General features: G+C 39.7%; 1 protein-coding gene across 7 annotated transcripts in view; it reads right to left on the bottom strand.

The window, feature by feature from the left end:
- Positions 1-8,279: 8,279 nt before the first annotated feature.
- The window catches only part of IMMP2L (inner mitochondrial membrane peptidase subunit 2), a 926,645-nt gene continuing 912,290 nt past the window's right edge, over positions 8,280-22,634 (bottom strand). For 4 of the 7 annotated variants that reach the window (XM_033194421.1, XM_033194423.1, XM_033194422.1 and 1 more), the window contains exon 7: positions 8,280-8,947. In XM_033194421.1, coding sequence (XP_033050312.1) covers positions 8,828-8,947 — 120 coding nt within the window. In that variant the 3' untranslated portion in view covers positions 8,280-8,827. The remainder of the gene's footprint in view (positions 8,948-22,634) is intronic. The other 3 variants (XM_033194426.1, XM_033194429.1, XM_033194425.1) reach the window with 1 other exon arrangement.

Here is a 22,634-nt window from a genome sequence, read left to right as displayed (position 1 = left end):
TTTATTGCATTTACTTGATTCTTCCCTCATTTCTTATTAGTCTTGCTAGCAGTCTATCAATTTTGTTGATCTTTTCAAAAAACCAGCTTCTGGATTCATTGAGTTTTTGAAGGGTTTCTTTGTGTCTCTATCTCCTTCAGTTTTGCTCTGATCTTAGTTATTTCTTGCCTTCTGCTAGCTTTTGAATGTGTTTGCTCTTCCTTCTCTAGTTATTTTAATTGTGATGTTAGGGTGTCGATTTTAGATATTTTCTGCTTTCTACTGTGGGCATTTTGTGCTATAAATTTCCCTCTACACAGTGCTTTAAATGTGTCCCAGAGATTCTGGCATGTTGTATCTTTGTTTTCATTGGTGTCAAAGAACATCTTTATTTCTGCCTTCATTTCGTTATATACCTAGTAGTCATTCAGGAGCAGGTTATTCAGTTTCTATGTAGCTGAGTGGTTTTGAGTGAGTTTCTTAGTCCTGAGTTCTAGTTTGATTGCACTGTGGTCTGAGAGACAGTTTTCTTTTTTTAAATAATTTCTGTTCTTTTACATTTGCTGAGGAGTGCATTACTTCTAACTATGTGGTCAGTTTTGGAATAAGTGCGATGTGGTGCTGAGAAGAATGTATATTCTGTTGATTTGGGGTGGAGAGTTCTGTAGATGTCTATTAGGTCTGCTTGGTGCAGAGCTGAGTTCAATTCCTGGATATCCTTGTTAAGTTTCTGTCTCATTGATCTGTCTAATGTTGACAGTGGGGTGTTAAAGTCTCCCATTATTATTGTGTGGGAGTCTAAGTTGCTTTGTAGGTCTCTAAGGGCTTGCTTTATGAATCTGGGTGCTCCTGTATTGGGTGCATATATATTTAGCATAGTTAGCTCTTCTTGTTGAATTGATCCCTTTACCATTATGTAATGGCCTTCTTTGTCTCTTTTGATCTTTGTTGGCTTAAAGTCTGTTCTATCAGAGACTAGGATTGCAACCCCTGCTTTTTTGTTTTGTTTTGTTTTCCATTTGCTTGGTGGATCTTTCTCCATCCCTTTATTTTGAGCCTATGTGTATCAGTGCACATGAGATGGTTCTCCTGAATACAGCACACTGATGGGTCTTGACTCTGTATCCAATTTGCCAGTCTGTGTCTTTTAATTGGAGCATTTAGCCCATTTACATTTAAGGTTGTTCTGTGTGAATTTGATCCTCTCATTATGATGTTAGCTGGTTATTTTGCTTGTTAGTTGATGCAGTTTCTTCCTAGCATTGATGGTCTTTACAATTTGGCATGTTTTGGCAGTGGCTGGGACCGGTTGTTCTTTTCCATGTTTAGGGCTTCCTTCAGGAGCTCTTATATGTCAGGCCTGGTGGTGACAATATCTCTCAGCATTTGTTTGTCTGTAAAGGATTTTATTTCTCCTTCACTTATGAAGCTTAGTTTGGCTGGATATGAAATTCTGGGTTGAAAATTCTTTCCTTTAAGAATGTTGAATATTGGCCCCACTCTCTTCTGGGTTGTAGAGTTTCTTCCGAGAGATCCGCTGTTAGTCTGATGGGCTTCCCTTTCTGGGTAACCCAACCTTTCTCTCTGGCTGTCCTTAACATTTTTTCCTTCATTTCAACGTTGGTGAATCTGACAATTATGTGTCTTGGCGTTGCTCTTCTTGAGTTCTCTGTATTTGTGGCACTCTCCGTATTTCCTGAATTTGAATGTTGGCCTGCCTTACTATGTTGGGGAAGTTCTCCTGGATAATATCCTGCACAGTGTTTTCCAACTTGGTCCATTCTCCCCATCACTTTCAGGTCCACCAATCAGACATAGATTTGGTCTTTTCACATAGTCCCATATTTCTTGGAGGCTTTGTTCATTTCTTCTTACTCTTTTTTCTCTAAACTTCTCTTCTTGCTTCATTTCATTCATTTAATCTTCAATCACTGATATCCTTTCTTCCACTTGATCAAATCGGCTACTGAAGCTTGTGCATGCATCATGTAGTTCTTGTGCCATGGTTTTCAGCTCCATCAGGTCATTTAAGGTCTTCTCCACACTGTTTATTCTAGTTAGCCATTCGTCTAATCTTTTTTCAAGGTTTTTAGCTTCTTTGTGATGGGTTCGAACATCCTCTTTTAGCTCGGAGAAGTTTGTTATTACCAATTGTCTGAAGCCTTCTTCTCTCAGCTCATCAAAGTCATTCTCCATCCAGCTTTGTTCTGTTGCTGGCGAGGAGCTGCATCCCTTTGGAGGAGAAGAGGCACTCTGAGTTTTAGAATTTTCAGCTTTTCTGCTCTGGTTTCTCCCCATCTTTGTGGTTTTATCTACCTTTGGTCTTTGATGATGGTGACATACTAATGGGGTTTTGGTGTGGATGTCCTTTCTGTTTGTTAGTTTTCCTTCTAACAGTCACACCCTCAGCTGCAGGTCTGTTGGAGTTTGCTGGAGGTTCACTCCAGCCCCTATTTGCCTGGATATCACCAGTGGAGGCTGCAGAACAGTAAATATTGCAGAACGGCAAATGTTGCTGCCTGATCCTTCCTCTGGATGCTTCATCTCAGAGGGGCACCCTTCTGTATGAGGTGTCAGTTGGCCTCTACTGGGAGGTGTCTCCCACTTAAGCTACTCAGGGGTCAGGGACCCACTTGAGGAGGCATTCTGTCCAATCTCAGATCTCAAACTCCATGCTGGGAGAACCACAACTCTCTTCAAAGCTGTCAGACAGGGACGTTTAAGTTTGGAGAAGTTTCTGTTGCCTTTTGTTCAGCTATGCCCTGACCCCAGAGGTGGAGTCTACAGAGGCAGGCTGGCCTCCTTGAGCGGTGGTGGGTTCTACCCAGTTCAAGCTTCCCAGCTGCTTTGTTTACCTATTCAAGCCTCAGCAATGGTGGATGCCCCTCCCCCAGTCTTGCTGCCACCTTGCAGTTCGATCTCAGACTGCTGTGCTAGTAGTGAGTGAGGCTCTGTGGGTGTGGGACCTTCTAAGTCAGGCACGGGATATAATCTCCTGGTGTGCCATTTGCTAAGACCCTTGGAAAAGGGCAGTATTAGGGTGGGAATATCCCGATTTTCCAGGTACCATCTGTCACGGCTTCCCTTGGCTAGGAAAGGGAATTCCTGACCCTTTGCGCTTCCCAGATGAGGCGATGCCCTGCCCTGCTCTGTTGGCTGCACCCACTGTCCGACAAGCCCCAGGGAGATGAATCTGGTACCCTCAGTTGGAAATGCAGAAATCACCCATCTTCTGAATTGCTCATGCTGGGAGCTGTAGAATGGAACTCTTCCTATTTGGCCATCTTGGAACCTCTGATATACAACACATTTTTATAAATTACTTGGTAAAATTGTTTGAAATGACTTTTGTAAAGTGAAAAAAAAAATACAAATCTCAATCTTCCTGAGGTACAATCATTATTTCACATTTTACAAACTAAATGTATAAAACACAAAATACACACTACACCCTGAGCAGTAAACTGGCAATAATGTTTGAGAGGAAACTATTTAAGTGACTGAAATCATTTATACAGATTAAATTTATAATTCACAGGAGGGGAACTCCATTCATCTTAGAAGGCTCAGCCTATGGCACCCCTTCTGTGATGGTTTCCCTCATCCCTATTTCCCCAGACACAATCAGATTTACAGTCCTTTCTGCTCACATTGCACCTATTCCATGCTCTATACCTGCTGCTGAATTGTATGTTAACTGTTTGCCTCTTTACAGTTCCTCCTTCCTCCACCAGTAGACTATGAGAACCTATGTTTTATCTACCTTGATTTTCCTGTCCTTAACACAGTGCCTAGGATTCATACATTGATTGGACAGAATTTTATTGTCAATTATAAGCAATCATATGACCAAGTTGAGCAAGATAAACCCTGCTCTAGAATAGACTACTAGCTCACAGTCCAGCAGGGGAGAAAATATGTACATGAATCATTAACATGCACAGTGACACATTAATGAATGTATATGCCAGGTAGAGCAGTGACTCTGCCTGGGGTCATATTCCTGAAGAAGCAACTAGTCAGCTGAGCTGTTCAACAAGCATTAGGCATTAACTCTACTGGTGATGTGCTGGATGGCTAGTGAATAGAAAATTGAATAGGAAGAGCATTTACCTTCCCTCCAAAGATTTACAATCTTGAATGAATAGTTCGAGTAACAATGGCATGGGTAGTCAATAAGGTAGCAAAGCTGATAGCCAATGGGCTAAACTGTTAAAATATTGAACTCTTCTATACCAGTGGTAAATAGCAGCCACTACCAGCACCTGTCTATTTGTTCTTTTTTTTTTAAAATTTTCTTTTTTATTATACATTAAGTTATAGGGTACATGTGCATAACGTGCAGGTTTGTTACATATGTATACTTGTGCCATGTTGGTGTGCTGCACCCATCAACTCATCAGCACCCATCAATTCATCATTTATATCAGGTATAACTCCCAATGCAATCCCTCCCCCCTCCCCCCTCCCCATGATAGGCCCCGGTGTGTGATGTTCCCCTTCCCGAGTCCAAGTGATCTCATTGTTCAGTTCCCACCTATGAGTGAGAACATGCGGTGTTTGGTTTTCTGTTCTTGTGATAGTTTGCTGAGAATGATGGTTTCCAGCTTCATCCATGTCCCTACAAAGGATGCAAACTCATCCTTTTTTATGGCTGCATAGTATTCCATGGTGTATATGTGCCACATTTTCTTAATCCAGTCTGTCACAGATGGACATTTGGGTTGATTCCAAGTCTTTGCTACTGTGAATAGTGCCACAATAAACATACGTGTGCATGTGTCTTTATAGCAGCATGATTTATAATTCTTTGGGTATATAGCCAGTAGTGGGATGGCTGGGTCATATGGTACATCTAGTTCTAGATCCTTGAGGAATTGCCATACTGTTTTCCATAATGGTTGAACTAGTTTACAATCCCACCAATAGTGTAAAAGTGTTCCTATTTCTCCACATCCTCTCCAACACCTGTTGTTTCCTGACTTTTGAATGATTGCCATTCTAACTGGTGTGAGATGGTATCCTCATTGTGGTTTTGATTTGCATTTCTCTGATGGCGAGTAATGATGAGCATTTTTTCATGTGTCTGTTGGCTGTATGAATGTCTTCTTTTGAGAAATGTCTGTTCATATCCTTTGCCCACTTTTTGATGGGGTTGTTTGATTTTTTTCTTATAAATTTGTTTCTTTGTAGATTCTGGATATTAGTCCTTTGTCAGATGGGTAGATTGCAAAAATTTTCTCCCATTCTGTAGGTTGCCTGTTCACTCTGATGGTAGTTTCTTTTGCTGTGCAGAAGCTCTTTAGTTTAATGAGATCCCATTTGCCAATTTTGGCTTTTGCTGCCGTTGCTTTTGGTGTTTTAGACATGAAGTCCTTGCCAATGCCTATGTCCTGAATGGTATTACCTAGGTTTTCTTCTAGTGTTTTTATGGAATTAGGTCTAACATTTAGGTCTCTAATCCATCTTGAATTAATCTTCATATAAGGAGTAAGGAAAGGATCCAGTTTCAGCTTTCTACTTATGGCTAGCCAATTTTCCCAGCACCATTTATTAAATAGGGAATCCTTTCCCCATTTCTTGTTTCTCTCAGGTTTGTCAAAGATCAGATGGCTGCAGATGTGTGGTATTATTTCTGAGGACTCTGTTCTGTGCCATTGGTCTATATCTCTGTTTTGGTACCAGTACCATGCTGTTTTGGTTACTGTAGCCTTGTAGTATAGTTTGGAGTCAGGTAGCGTGACGCCTCCAGCTTTGTCCTTTTGACTTAGGATTGTCTTGGCAGTGCGGGCTCTTTTTTGGTTCCATATGAACTTTAAAGCAGTTTTTTCCAATTCTGTGAAGAAACTCATTGGTAGCTTGATGGGGATGGCATTGAATCTATAAATAACCTTGGGCAGTATGGCCATTTTCACGATATTGATTCTTCCTATCCATGAGCATGGTATGTTCTTCCATTTGTTTGTCCATTTGGTCTTTTTACATAATCCCATACTTCTTGCAGGCTTTGTTCATTTCTTTTTCTTTTTTTTTCTTTTGGTTTCTCTTCTCGCTTCATTTCATTCATTTGATCCTCAATTGCTGATACTCTTTCTTCCAGTTGATCGAGTCAGTTACTGAAGCTTGTGCATTTGTCACGTATTTCTCATGTCATGGTTTTCATCTCTGTCATTTCGTTTATGACCTTCTCTGCATTAATTAGTCTAGCTGTCAATTCTTCCACTCTTTTTTCAAGATTTTTAGTTTCTTTGCGCTGGGTACGTAATTCCTCCTTTAGCTCTGAGAAGTTTGATGGACTGAAGCCTTCTTTTCTCATCTCGTCAAAGTCATTCTCTGACCAGCTTTGATCCGTTGCTGGCGATGAGCTGCGCTCCTTTGCAGGGGGAGATGCGCTCTTATTTTTTGAATTTCCACCTTTTCTGCCCTGCTTTTTCCCCATCTTTGTGGTTTTATCTGTCTCTGGTCTTTGATGATGGTGACGTACTGATGGGGTTTTGGTATAGGTGTCCTTCCTGTTTGATAGTTTTCCTTCTGACAGTCAGGACCCTCAGCTGTAGGTCTGTTGGAGATTGCTTGAGGTCCACTCCAGACCCTGTTTGCCTGGGTATCAGCAGCAGAGGTTGCAGAAGATAGAATATTGCTGAACAGCGAGTGTACCTGTCTGATTCTTACTTTGGAAGCTTCCTCTCAGGGGTGTACACCACCCTGTGAGGTGTGGGGTGTCAGACTGCCCCTAGTGGGGGATGTCTCCCAGTTAGGCTACTCAGGGGTCAGGGACCCACTTGAGCAGGCAGTCTGTCCCTTCTCAGATCTCAACCTCCGTGTCGGGAGATCCACTGCTTTCTTCAAAGCTGTCAGACAGAGTCGTTCGCGTCTGCACAGGCCTCTGCTGCTTCTCCTGTTGTTTTTTATCTGTGCCCTGTCCCCAGAGGTGGAGTCTACAGAGACAGGCAGGCTTCCTTGAGCTGCTGTGAGCTCCACCCAGTTCGAGCTTCCCAGCAGCTTTGTTTACCTACTTAAGCCTCAGCAATGGCGGGCACCCCTCCCCCAGCCTCGCTGCTGCCTTGCGGTTACATTGCAGACTGCTGTGTTAGCAATGAGGGAGGCTCCGTGGGTGTGGGACCCTCCCGGCCAGGTGTGGGATATATTCTCCTGGTGTGCCCGTTTGCTTAAAGCGCAGTATTGGGGTGGGAGTTACCCGATTTTCCAGGTGTTGTGTGTCTCAGTTCCCCTGGCTAGGAAAAAGGATTGCCTTCCCCCTTGCGCTTCCTAGGTGAGGCGATGCCTCGCCCTGCTTCAGCTCTCGCTGGTCGGGCTGCAGCAGCTGACCAGCATCGATTGTCCGGCACTCCCTAGTGAGATGACCCCAGTACCTCAGTTCAAAATGCAGAAATCACCGGTGTTCTGTGTCGCTCGCACTGGGAGTTGGAGACTGGAGCTGTTCCTATTCGGCCATCTTGCTTTGCCCAAAAAATTCTTCGTTTCCTCTATTTGTTCTTTACTCTACCTCCCCTCAGTACTCCCAATCCTCTCTTATACGACCCTTAGACCTTCCTGTGTTCCAGCAAGTAAAGGGTCAATACCCTTATGCACTAAACATTTTACAAATAATTGCAAGGGAGGCACTTTGCCAAGAAAGAAAAAAAAAAAATTACAAGCTTTGAAATAGCAGTATTTGGTCAACTGCAGTTAAAAGCCAGGGTATGAAGTTCAAGTTGGGGAAAAGCGAAAATGGAACTGAAGAATTGAGAAGGGCAATGAAGAGCCAGAGAAAAATTTTAAGCGATCTGCTTTAAAAATAATTCTGACCAACATTAGTATATAAGTGCTCATCAATATTTGTTGAATATGATGATGATGCTATGATGAAAAAGAAGCTTTCATAAACACAGACTTAGATGCAGGGAATTTACTCCCTTATCCATACAAATTACAGACTATTATTCTACTATAACTTTGCAACTGGTGATATCAGTATTACAGACGTGAATACTGAGAAATAATTAGGGGAAGAAAATCAAACTTGGCTGATCTGGACTGTTTTTTCTTATATTTCCCTCAGAACTTTTAAACAAATAGTATGATCAAATGCTGATAAATGGGTTTACCTATCATTGTGAATAGGCATGATATCACTCAGAAATGTAGGATTAAAAAGGTCCAATAAGAAAGGCTTGACTGTATGCAAGTATCAATAGAATGGGTTCTCCATTACTTTAATTCCTTATTTTCAGAACAGGTAAGAAATTCCTCATTAACGGATGTGCTCAATGAGAATTAAACACTCAAGACAGGACCTGACAAATCATTGTTTTATTTTAACATCACTGTTTACTGTTCTTCCTAACTGGCATTTACTACTTTGTAGATACTACAAATCACAATATAATTCCCATCATTATATGTATAATATATGTTCCTTCTTGTTCTACCTTAACAGTAAGTGACAAATACATCATTTTTATTGAATATTAATTTTCAATTTATTTCAGCAGCAAGCACCAAAATCAAAACCCAACAATCAATATAATAAGTATATGTAACAAATAATCTGAAATTTAGCCCCATTAAGACATGTGGGTGCAGTATTTTTATATTCTCAAAGATCTGCATATTTTGGGGGCATTAAACAACAGGAAACTAAAATTTAACACAAAATCAGGTGCCATTTAATACTGTTTAACATTTGAAAATTATTTATTTAATAATACAGATCGTCCAATGTGCTGTACATTTTTCTCACACAGCATCATAGTGTTGGAATTTTTTCCCTTTTGGAGGTTTCGTTTTTCCATTCCTCTCCAGTAACTGGCATCCCAATGCCAGCAACTCAGGTAGATTCATGCAGTCATTCCTCTTCTCTCTGTACTGGTAAGCGCTCTGGAGGAAGAACAGATTCTAATTTCTGCCAGCGCTCTGGGGGCCACAGGATATGTGTGGCATGGGCATGCAGAAGTCCTAGGGAAACCTGAATTCGTGAGAAACACAAAGAAAGCAAGAAAGAAATCATTTTATAAAAATAGTTATTAATATATTGAAAGCAGAATTTAATCCAGGTTTAACATTCAATGGAAAGGTGAAGATGAATTTTTAAAAAAAGTAAACACCTTTTGTAGCCATTGAAATACAAAGAAAAAAGCAGTAAGCACTTATATAGCATTTTTCTAGGTGCTATTATATGTAAACTCCTTTAATCCTCACAAAAACCATTTGAGGTAGGTTCTGTTAATATTTCCCTTTTACAGACGAGAAAGCAAAGCTCAAAGAGGTTAAAAAATTTGCCAAAAGTCATACAGCTCCAAGTGTTAGTCTGTCTTTAGAACCAAGCAGTTTGACACCAGAGTCCACCATCTTAACCATTATCCTCAAGAACCTGATTGCATAGACACAGGAAACATAAATCTCGTGTATGTTCTCAGAGTTTCCCACAGAGTTATTGGTATCCTAGAGAGACTTTCTTTATGGAAAAATCACAGAGTCCTAAAAAATATGCATATTTTGTAAAAAACATTGTCCCACCTACCAGATGAGCAGCAGGAGTTAGGTGTGAGACTGGGTGGGCTGTCTCCATGGAGAGTACACTGCATAACACGGATCTAGTACTCATGGAGAGAGGTGGAAAACCAAGAGAAAGCAAACAAGGTGGGATGGGTAGTGAGGAAAAATAATAAAGTATACAGATCATGGCAGATGGTAAAGAATCCCCATTAGCAGAGGTGAGCAGAGATTGGCGAGGATGGAAGAGGTGAGGGGGAGGACTTAAGGCTGAGCCCAAAGACAGGAAGGGAGCCCTTAAACATCTTATATCTTCTTAAAGACATCAATTTCAGCAAACAGAAGAACACAGCAAACTTGTTTAAAAGGAAGATCAGGGTCTTATCTTCAGAGATTACCCTTCAACAGGTCTGAAGGAGGGCCTGGAAATCTGTGTTTTTAAAAAAATTGTTGTTGTTATAGTTATTATCACATGATATTTTAATGGTATTTAGAAGCTTACAAAATACACTCATATTTAGCACATATTTACTGAGTGCCAGTTATAAAGTAATACTATACGTCCACTTTATTTATCATTTTCAAATGTTTTTCCTATAAATTGGACTTCCACAGAGATTAACATAAAACATTCCTTTCACTGAAGCTCTTCTATTTGCTATTACATGAATTCAAGAAATCTCTTCTATTTGCTATCGTACGTATTCAAAAAAATTCACATTGTCTAGGGACTCAAAGACAGAGATGGACGTCAGGGAAGGTTTCCAAAAAGATAATCAAAAACACATTGTTTACAAAGAAGAAGAAGAAGAAAAATCTTTTAACAACAACTTGAAATACAAACTAAATAAGCACGAAGGGTAGCAAGAAGCCTGTGGGCTCAATAAAGGGTTTTTTCTTCTACTTGTTATTTTGAAAATCAGACCTATAAAAAATTTGAAAGTGTGGCACAAAAAACAGCTCCATCAAAAGTAAGCATTTACATTTTGCTGCATTCATTTCTTCCTCATTTCATGTGTGTGTACATATATGTTACATGTACACAGCTACTTCTTCTAAACTGTTTGATAGTTGTTGACATCATACTAAATTTATCCCTGAATACTTCAACATATATCTCCTGAGAACTAAGACCGTTTCATATATGAACACAATAGCATTATTATACACAAGATATTTAATGTAGATACAATATTACTTATTACATAGTCCATATTCAAAATTTTCCGATTGTTCCAGTGAAGTCTTTCATAGCCATTATTTTAAAAACTGAAGGTCTAATCAAGGGTCACAGATTGCATTTGATGGTCATTGCTTTGCTTCGATTTACATTTAATTTCTTTTAATCTGGAGTCCCGGCAAGTTGCCTTGTAAAATGTCCTATATCTGGAATTGCTTGATTTTTTTCCCTCATGACTAGAGTCAAGTTCCATCAAATCAGGAGGCACAAAATGTTGGTGCGTCTCATTGTTATGAAGCCAAGTTTGATCACTTAAGGCAATATTGACTAGATTTCTCCATCACAAATAAATCTTTTTCCTTCTGTAATGAATAACTCTGTGATATATTTTATAATAATGTAAATATCCTATATGCCAGCTATAGTTCATCTAATTGTTTTAACATTCATTGATGACCCTGCTGAATCATTTATTACATTAGGGATTACAAAAATAATGATTTTCCAAATCTATTCTTTCTTTTGCATTTATTAGTTGGCATTGTTCTCTAAAAAAAGGTGCTTTCCCTCTCACCCTGCCTCTACTGTAATATCAAGAAGTCCTTTTTTAAGTCAAAATCTGTGACTACTTTTTATTTACCTGTTTGATGCTCAAATGTCTTAAGTTTGGCCAGTGGGAGCTCTATGTGTCCTTGGGAGACATCTCCATCTGTATTTTAGCACTACCTTACTTTTTGACACTATTAGTTGTTACAGGCTTACCTTTTACCTTATACCTGTTGCACCGAGATCAGACATTTCTTTAAAGTGCCTTGGTTTCTTTTAGCAAGGAATGCTATTTAGAAACCAAGATTTGGTACTAGGTGTGCTCAGTGCTCCTAGGGTATCAATATTCTATGCCATTTCAGGGAATACATAGAAAAAATCCAATACCACAAGGTTTTCCCTCACCTTCTGTACTCCATATTTTATGTCCCTTCTTCCACAGTGATTATCCTGGCTCCCCACAACATTAGCACATTTACTTATTTATACTTCCCTAAAATATACTCAAAATAGTTTCAAGGTGACTACACTACAACCATTACCAACAACAAATTTGCTGAGTACAAATTAAGATTTCTATGTAACTATTTTAGTCCTTAAAATATATCTCATTTTAAGGGTGTACTCGTAGGCTGGAGTGCAGTGGCGCAATCTTGGCTTACTGCAAGCTCTGCCTCCCAGGTTCACGCCATTCTCCTGCCTCAGCCTCCTGAGTAGTTGTGACTACAGGCACCTGCCACAACACCCAGCTAATATTTTGTATTTTTAGTAGAGAGGGGGTTTCACGGTGTCAGCCAGGATGGTCTCGATCTCCTGACCTAGTGATCCGCCTGCCTCGGCCTCGGCCTCCCAAAGTGCTGGGATTACAGGCATGAGCCACCGTGCCTGGCCTGGAATAAATTCTTTATTTTCTCCCCCATATAGTTATGTTACCATTTGATATAGAGTTAGGCTCATTTGTTTCTATTTATATTCAATTTTAGAGTTTGCTTTTATTACCCATTTTTGATTCCATTTTATTTTTAAATATATAAAAATTTACATCATTCAAAAGTTAAGATTATTTTTTAAAGATGTGGTAGGTAGAATGATGCCTCCTCTGCCACCGTCCCGGCAAAAGATGTCCACATCTTAATTGCCAGAAGCTGTGAATATGTTAGAGAATAAAGAAGAATTAAGAGTGCTAATCAGTTGACCTTAAGATAACAAGAATATTCTCTATTATTTTATGGACCTGAATGTAATCACAAGGGTCCTAAACAGTGAAAGCAGGAGGCAGAAGGGTCAGATTCAAAGAGGTTTGAAAATGTGGTGCTGCTGGCTTTGAAGCTGGAGAAAAGGACCATGAGCCAAGGAATGCAGGCAGCCTCTTGAAGCTAGAGAAAGGAAGGAGATGAATTATCCTCTGGAACTTTCAGAAGGAATGCAGTCCTGTTGACACCTTAACTTTAGGCCAGTGAGACCCATATTGGACTTATGACCTCCAGAACTGTAAAATAGTAAATTTGTGTTGTAAGGAGCTACATTTATGGGAATGTATTCTATCAGCAATAGGAAACTAAAACAAAAAGTATACAAAGAGAAATCCCATTCTCATCTTCCACCCATTCCCAGTAGGTAACTAATTTTATTAGTTTCCGGTTTGCTGTTTCTGTTTCCTTTTTGAAGAGGAAAAAAAAGCAAATAAGCATACATACGTGTTCCTTTTTCCCTTTTAGACTTATACCAAAGGTAACATGCTATATTCTGTTTTGCACCTTGCTTTTATTCTCAATAATATATCCTGGAAGCTACCTCTATCACTTCATAGAAATGAAGTCTGTGTTTTTTTGAAGTCTCCTCACCCCGTCTATCCCTAGTGATTCTGCTGATTACTCAATTGGGGAACCTAAATCTGTAGTTTCCACTTTGTTTCACATCCTGAAAAGGTAAACCTAATCAGCTTTAAAGAATCCCTTGAATGTATTCCAGAACATCCTAAATAACCATTCCAACTATGTTAACTTCCAGGAAATACTTCCCTAGATCTAAATGATCTGTCATATTGCAGGTTTTATCCAGTTTTGTTCTTATCTGAGCTCAGCAGAGTTGGAAAACAGCTGGTCTCCATCTCTTCTACAATAACCCTTTTTAAAATTTGATAGCTGCTCCTCAGATGTACCTCAAGCCTTTATTTGCTTTACAAGATGTTTAACTTTTTTTCATAAGGGTGATTTGCCAGGCTTCTAACTTGGCTGAACTCTTGCCAATATATCTGCCTGCTTGCTTAGCTTAGGACTCAGTTTTGGGCATACTGATTCAATTTTTTTAACACTCATTTTACCAAAACCAATCTTAGAATTCTTTTATTTTAAACATTTATTAAAGCTACTAATCTTGCTTCCTGATAAACATTCATCTTCACAATGATGAATGATGATAATTCTATCAGATAACATCAATATTCCTTCAAAACATGGTATGGAATGCAAAATTCAGGGTTTATTTTTTTAATACTGAGAATAATAGAGAGAGAGAGAGCCTATTCATCCTCCATAGTGTCTTGTCACGGATCTTCATTTTTAAAAATTGGTATGTCTACAGGCAGGCAAAGAGTATAGTGAATATAGAAGGAGATAAAAATCCAGAAATATATGAACTTTGTAAAAATTAAAAGTTATCCTTCAGGTACAGTTTTGGCTTGCATACTAGCTGTATTAGGTAGGTTCTCCAGAGAAACTGAACCAACAGGATGTGTGTGTACATATATATATTATATATATATATATATATATATAGAGAGAGAGAGAGAGGAGAGAGAGAGAGAGAGAGAGAGAGAGAGAGAAAGATTTATTTTTAAGGAATTAGCACATGTGATTGTGGAGCCTTGGCAAGTCCAAAATCTGACAAGGGAGGTCAGCCGACTGGAGACCCAGGAAAAAGTTGCAGTTCGAGTCCAAAGGCAGACTGCTTGTGAACCAGGAAGAGTCAATGTTGTGGTAAGGTCTGAAGACAATCTGCTGGCGTGTTCCTTCTTACTCAGGGGAAGTCATCCTGTTGTTCTATTCAGGCCTTCAACTGATTGGAAGAGGCTTACCCACATTACAGAGAGTAACCTGCTTTACTCAAAGTCAATCAATTTAAATGTAAATCTCATTCAAAAGCACCCTCACAGAAACATCCAGAATAATGTTTGACCAAAGATCTGGGCACACTGGCTCAGCCAACCTGACACATAAAATTCACCATCACACCTGACAAATACAATCCCCCTGCTCTTTGCTTACTCAGTGCTACACTCAGTGCTTACTCTATGCAGGGCAGTGTTCTGAATGACTTACACATACTGACTCATTTAAATCTCACAATAACCCATGGGGTAAGTACTATTACTGCCTCTATTTCAGAGTCGAGGCAGTCTAGGTGCAGCAATGCATTTTTTTGAGTCCAGACTCAAATACATAAACTCTGTTTCTAGAAGCTTTCTATCAGGATCACCATATCATTTATCGTCCAAATGAAACACTTCTGGCAGTCCAAGGGGGTGCTAGTTTAATTAAGTCAGGACAATAAAAATAAATCAGGACTGTCCTTGACAAATCAGAATATAGTTACCCTAATATAGTTGCTTCTCAATACTGCTAGGTCCCACATTCTTTCCTGAAAAAATAGACTCATCACAAGTAAGTGTACATTGTTATGTGCTAAATTGTGTTATCTCAAGTTTATATGTTGAAGTCCTAACTCGTAATACCCCAGAATGTGACTGTATTTGGATACAGAAACTTTAAAGGGATGACTAAGTAAAAATGAGGCCAGAAGGCAACTGGATTAGTGATTATATGAGAAGAGGAGATTATGACATACACAGAAACACCAGAACCACATGTGAACACAGAGAAGGTCATGTGAGAACATAGTAAGAAGGTGGCCATCAACAGTCAAGGAGGGGGACTGTAGAAAAAACCAAACATACTGAACCCTTGATCTTGGATTTCTAGTTCCAGAATTGTCAGAAATTAAATTTATGTTGTTTAAACCACACAGTCTGTGGTATTTTGTTATGAGAGCCCTAGCAAGCTAATATACACATGAATTAAAATAACACTGTGCAGCTGGGTGCAGTGGCTCACACCTATTATCCCAGCACTTTGGGAGGCCGAGGTGGGCAGATCACCTCAGGTCAGGAGTTCGAGGCCAGCCTGGTCAACATGGCAAAAACCCATCTCTATTAAAAATACAAAAATTAGACAGATGCAGTGGCACCTGCCTGTAATCCCAGCTACCCACGAGGCCGAGGCAGAAGAATCGCTTGAATCCTGGAGTCAGAGGTTGCAGTGAGCCGAGATCATGCCACTGCACTCCAGCTTCGGTGACAGAGGGAGGCTCTGTCTCAAAAACAAACAAACAAACAAAAAAAAACACTGCTAGAAGTCAGGTCCATGAAATGTCCTAATACTTACTCCTCAAAATAGGGGAACAAAGAAATATGTTGAGAGAAAAGCAAAACAATTTTTGCTTTAAAGAAAAAGAGAGAGATGATTAAGTACATATAACTCTTCCGATAAGTTAAATACTTTGAACAACTAACCTAACATCTTGTTGGAACTTGATTCTTCCCTCTCCTTACTTATTTGTGTCCCATGTGTAACTGTGTCTCCTTCAATGTATTCACATTTTTCAGGTATAAGAAAGTTACTTTTACAGTCAATTTCAAAACACAATAGCAAAAGCATATTAAATGCACCCTGAAAACCTTGAGCAGATCATTGCATTTGTAGTACCTACTGAATGTGAAGACAAGTCCCCTACATGTCTTAATAGAACTCTTGTAATAACTGTTGCCCCTATGGTAGAGTGGGAGGACACTGAGCCCACAGATTGGGAATTTGTAATCTAGAACAGTAGTCACCAAACTGTTTTGATTATGCATCAGCCAAAAATGTGAGGATTCATCCCTATTATTTATGTTAAAATTACATATATACTATTAACAATCCATAAAATCAAATGTTAATATGGCATAGATTCTTAATTTAGATACAAATAGAAGTTCTAATTTTTTTTCTTGCCTCCCATGGATCATTGTATTCACTACTTGAATATTCCTTCTTCCCACTTTAGCAATCTCTGTTTTAGGAAACACCAAAATTACTGGCTGGAAAGTGATCAGGGATATCAGTCAATGGGTTGTTTCGCCCACACAATGCCAATGAACCACATGGACTAAATTTGCACTGAATTGCCTGTCTTTGATTGAGTTGGCTCCACTCAGAAGTTATTTTGGCATCTGGTAGACACAGTCTTCATGAGCCCAGCCTTTCCTTTAGATGCCAGGGGGACAGGTGTGTGTGGCTCTGGTTCCCTCCCCTCCCTTTCCACAAACCTACAGTCTACAGAACACTCTTTCATTTCTTGGCTTCAGGTAGTTTCACCCTCTCTTGAGGTCTGAAAGGCTTGCAAGGACATGATAAGGACAAGCAAATGCAAAAGAGCCTTGAGTTGGGATACAGGAAAAAACACAGGAAAGAAAATAAGAACAAGACCAGTAGTGGGAGGAAAGACATTTTTAAAAAGATGTTCAGGCACTTCTACTATGTGAGGGGCCCTCACCAGACACTGAATTTGCTAGCCCCTTAATCTTGGATTTCCTAACCTCCAGAACTGTGAGCAATACATTTCTGTTTAGACCCTTAAAAAAAAAAAAAAAAAAAAAAAAGATGTTCAGAACTTGTTTAGTCTATTCTCAAGCTGCTAATAACTAATAAAGACATACCCAAGACTGGGTAATTTATAGAGGAAAGAGGTTTTATTGACTCGCAGTTACTGTGAGGAAACTTACAATTATAGCAGAAGGGGAAGCAAACATGTCCTTCTTCACATGGTGGCAGCAAGCAGAAGTGCTGAGCAAAAGGGGGAAAAGCCCTTTATAAAATCATCAGATATCATGAGACTCACTCACGATCACAACAACAACATGAGGGTAACTGACCCCATGATTCAATGACCTCCTACCAGGTCCCTTCCATGACATGTGGGGATTGTGGGAATTACAATTCAAGATGAGATTTAAGTGGGGACACAGCCAAACCATATCATTCCACACCCAGCCCCTCCCAAATCTCATGTCCTCTCATTTCAAGACACAATCATGTCTTTCCAACAGTCCCCCAAAGTCATAACTCATTCCACCATTAACCCAAAAGTGTAAGCCCAAAGTCTCATCTGAGACAAGGCAAGTCCCTTTTGCCAAGAGCTTGTAAAATCATAAGCAAGTTAGTTACACCCTAGATACAATGAGGGTACAGGCATTGGGTAAACACACCCATTCCAATGGGAGAAATTGGCGAATACAAAGGGACTACAGGTCCCATGCAAGTCTGAAATCCAGTGGGGTAGTCATTAAACCTTAAAGTTCCAAAATGATTCTCCTTTGACTCCATGTCTCATATCCAGGTCATGCTGATGCAAGAGGTGAGCTCCAATGGCCTTGGGCAGCTCTGTCCCTGTGGCTTTGCAGGGAACACCTCCCCTTCTGGCTGCTTTCATGGGGTGGTATTGACTGTCTGCAGCTTTTCCAGGTGCACAATGCAAGCTGTCAGTGGATCTACCATTTTGGGGTCTGGAGCACGGTGGCCCTCTTCTCACAGTTCCATTAGGCAGTGCCCCAGTGGGGACTCTGTGAGGTCTCCAACCCCACATTTCCCTTCCACACTGCCCTAGCCGAGGTTCTTCATGAGAGCTCCCCATCTGCAGCAGACTTCTTCCTGGACATCCAGGTATTTCCATATATCCTCTGAAGTCTAGATGGAGGTTTCCAAACCTCAGTTCTTGACGTCTATGCACCTGCAAGCCCAACCACATGGTAGCTGCCAAGGCTTGGGGCTCCCTCCAAAGCAATGCTGTGCCTTGGCCCCTTTCAGCCACAATTGAAGCCAAAACAGCTGGGACTCAGGGCACCATGTCCTGAGGCTACTTAGAGCAGGTGGGCACTGGGCCCAACCCATGAAACCATTTTTCCCTCCTAGGCCTCCAGGCCTGTGATGGGAGGGACTGCCATGATGGTCTCTGACATGCCCTGGAAACATTTTCCTCATTGTTTTGGCAATTAACATTGGGCTTCTTATTACTTATGCAAATTTCTGCAGCTGGGTTGAATTTCTCCCAAGAAAATTAGTTTTTCTTTTCTATCGATCGCATCTTCAGGCTGCAAGTGTTCCAAACTTTATACTCTGTCACCTCTTGAATGCTTTGCTGCTTAGAAATTTCTTCCAGCAGATACCCTAAATCATCTCTCTCAAGTTTAAAGTTCCACAGATCTCTAGGGCAGGGGGAAAATGCCACCAGTCTCTTTGCTAAAGCATAACAAAAGTCATCTTTGCTCCAGTTCCCAACAAGTTCCTCATCTCCATCTGAGACGACCTCAGCCTAGATTTTATTGTCCATCTCACTAACAGTATTTTGCTCAAAGCTATTAAACAAGTCTCTAGGAAGTTCCAAACTTTCCCATATCTTCCTGTCTTCTGAGCCCTCCAAGTCTCTATGAAGTGCCAAACTTTCTCACACTTTTCTGTCTTTTTCTGAGCCCTCCAAACTATTCCAACCTCTGCCTGTTACCTAGTTCCAAAGTTGCTTCTACTTTTTGGGGTATCTTTAAGCAGAACCCCACTCCCAGTATCAACTTACTGTATTAGTCCCTTCTCATGCCGCAAATAAAGACCTACTTGAGACTATGTAATTTATAAAGGATAGAGGTTTAATTGACTCACAGTTCAGCATGACTGGAGAGGCCTCAGGAAACTTACAATCATGGCAGAAGGGGAAGCAAGCATGTCCTTCTTCACATGGTGACAGCAAGGAGAAGGGTCAAGCAAAAGGGGGAAAGCCCCTTATAAAACCACCAGATCTCATGAGAACTCAGTCACTATCATGAGAACAGCATGAAGGAAACCACCTCCATGATTCAAATACCTCCCACCAGGTCCCTCCCATGACACATGGGGATTATGAGAACTATAATTCAAGATATGATTTGGGTGGGGACACAGCCAAACCATGTCAGAACTAGAGCCAGGGTCAGAAGATGATCAATGTGAGGTGTGAGGAATGAGGTGAAGCACAAAACTTTTAAATCCATTTGATTAAAATATTTTGTAAGCAGGAAAAACAATCTGTACTTTTAGCAAACAAAATATTTTGATGAATTTACTTAGCAGCATAAGAAGAGAGAGAAATTTCCAAATAAACAAAGCAGCAGTCAGATGATATTTATTCTACAATATTAAATTACCTATAATTATGTTCGAAAGTCAAAACAAACTGAAACAATATCCAAAATTTGAAATGTTGTTCTAACATAAGTACTGATTTCTTAATGCTTAAAGAAATGTCAGCTCTCCAATCTGACATCAAAGGTCCTTCACAGTCACATCCTTCCAAACTCATCTTCATGATTTCTCAGTACAAGTACTCTACTCTCAGGGCCTCTCCAGAGCACCCACAACAGGACATACCATATCTATCTGCCTGCTTCTGATTGTCCTTTCAGTTTGTAATCCTCTTCCTTAGATCCCTGGATCCCTCTTGCAAGACCCAATTTAGTCCTGACTCTTCCATCCCAGCCACTCCAATTCATATCCGTTTGTTCCTGACCAAGGAATCGAAGCCTGGTGCAGCATCTCCCCAATATCCAGTTCTTCCCAATATGAAGATCAATATATTTGAGTTAAATAGATTTTTTTATAAAGTAGCACATCTCTTATCTTCTTGACCTCCCACCTTTGGATCCAGAGGATTATACAGCTATCATCCAGTGTTTTCTCTCAGCATGTCTAAGGCTAGTGGTGAGTATAAGGCTAGTGAGGTATCATTAAAAGTGGTGATCCCTTTTGGACCATAACTTATCTGCCAGTGATCCCTACCTTCAGGTCCTTGTTTAAAGGGGAAACCAATGGTTTGGGCCCCAACTTAATTCAAATGAACAAAATGAGCACAGTAGTGGCTACATCCTTCATTAGTCTCAAAAAAAAAAAAAAAAAAAAAAAAACAGGCTCAGTTCTCCCATAGTTTTTCTCTCCCCAAATGCACCTGTATTTCATCAAAGGCAGAACCCACTCCTCCTGGGCATCTTACTACAAGGTTGTCACATCCAAAAACCAATTTTCTTCTCACTGGTTTAGTTATTTCTAAGTCTTCTTAATGAGATTTTGAAAACATTATTATTGGGTTAATAAATGTTTCTTGCTTAAAGGAACAACATTTAATAATATAGGAACCAAAACATTTGCCCCAATACAAAGTAATTTACTTTCTTATCATAGTACTTACAGCTTTAAAATAGGTTTTAAATAAAACTTAGTTTTAAAAAAAATTTAGTACCTCATCAAAATAAGATAATCACAAATGAAGCTTTAAGAAATTCCCTAAGCATAATGTGACCATGCAATTTATTACCCAAATTAGGACATTTAAGAGTGAAGGGGGTTATTAATAATTAAACTGGGACAGTAGGTGTAAACCAAGGTGGCTCTAGGATATACAGTCATCCTCCTTATGTGTCATCCCATTATTTTGACAAGTGAACATTTATCGACTATTGTTATACTCTGAGGGCCTTACATATATAATCTCTCTTACTACTAAAATTAAAGCTGCAGTATAGATATTGCTAATTGCATTTTGCAAAAAAAAAAAAAAAAGCTCAGAATTACTAAGTAACATGCTGATGGCTGTAAGGCTAGTAAATGATAGAAGCAAAATTTGAAATAGGCATGATTCAAAATTCATGCTGCTCCCACTATAAGGTACTGCTTCTTCTGTGATGTTATGTAATAATTTATGTTTCCATCTCTATAGCAAGGGTCAGCAAACATTTTCTCTGAAGGGTCAGAGAGTAAATAGTTTAGGCTTACAGGCCATATGATCTCTGTTGAAACTGCTCAACTCTGTACCTGCAGCACAAAACAGGCATGGACAATATGTAAGCGAATATAACATTTGTTTCAATGAAACCTGATTTACAAAAACAGGCAACAAGCTGTATTTGGCCTGAGGGCCATTGTTCACCAATCCCTGATTTTTACTCTAGACCCTATAATGTCTTTGATGGGAGAGGCAGAGGTTCTAGTTCACCTTTTCTATATTATAAATTAGCACGGTGTTTTGAACAAGATTGGGAACTACCTGTCAGCAATAAGTATTTACTGAATGTGTGAATTAAGGAGGAAAGCTTGTTTGTAAATGCTGTATTTTATGATCTGGGCATCAAGGAAATTCCTTAACCTACATTAATGGAAACACCCATAGTTCTTTAGAAAACAGTATGAAGTAACAGGAGGGCTTCCATAATCACTGATGATATACCACAACGGACTGACAGCAATCTATCCCTACAAAGAACTGTGAGACAGTCTCAAAAGTATTTTTGAAAGGTAGAATATGGAATTCCCTAGTACACTTCCTGGTACTGCACTGACAACATGCCCCAATTCTTTCTGGATTGGGTACCACAAAGGGGGATGTTGCCCTTATAATCACTGCTGAGACCAGGGCTGTGAGTGTCAAAGAGAGAGCAAGGTCACTAGCAAGAAGCACAGGACTTCACTTGCAGCTTCTACTGTGATGTCATGCATTCAATATGATGCCACAAGTGCAGGGGGATGTCCTGACTGTACAGAGACACTGCTTTCCTGATCCCACCTCTCTAGTCACCAGTTTTTGCTCATGTCAACATTACACATGAACAATAACAACCATAATAAAGGCACAACTTTAAAAGCAATCTAAGAGACTAAGAAAAAGTGAGAAGAACAAAATGATTCCTTTAATAAATAGCATAACATTGAGATTTCTTGCAGATACTAGCAAAACAGATGCATAGTTTAAGTAAATCAAACAGAATTAGAAATAAAGGCAGGCAAGACCAAATGTCACATAGAAAAATGAGCAATTGTACTGTTAAAAGTGATCAAAAAGGTATTTTTTTAAGAAGACTAAAGCATATCAATCATGCTACCTACTTTATTTTTAAACATGGATTAACATATCCATACTTGAATTTTTTCACCAACATTTTTGGATACAGGAGACTAGGTTCATACAGAGAACAGTATTAGCCTATTATTCACTCACATATCCCCATGATGCTTATCTACACAGCATACACAACAGGTAAACACAACTCCTAATAAACAAAGGCATGCACACAGAATGCTTCCATTCCATGTAAGCACTGACTGATATTCACTCAAAGACAACCTGGTAAGAGCAAAGCTTTGGTTGTTTAGGTGAATGAGGTATGTGAATATCATGTGCCAAAGAATTATGCTGAAGGCAAACAAGAAGAGCCTCAAAACTCCTAAGCTCTAAGCTTTGGTGAGCCAAAAAGGATAAAAGAAAAAAAAATACAGATAGAAAGCAATGGAGGAGTGAGAAGGGAGGCTCTGGAAAAAATGGA

The sequence above is a fragment of the Trachypithecus francoisi genome, unplaced genomic scaffold (genome assembly GCF_009764315.1).
Source record: "Trachypithecus francoisi isolate TF-2019V2 unplaced genomic scaffold, Tfra_2.0 Lachesis_group4, whole genome shotgun sequence".
Classification (NCBI taxonomy): Eukaryota; Metazoa; Chordata; class Mammalia; order Primates; family Cercopithecidae; genus Trachypithecus; species Trachypithecus francoisi.
Note: the sequence above shows the minus strand (reverse complement) of the source record. Positions and strands in the feature narration are given on the sequence as shown.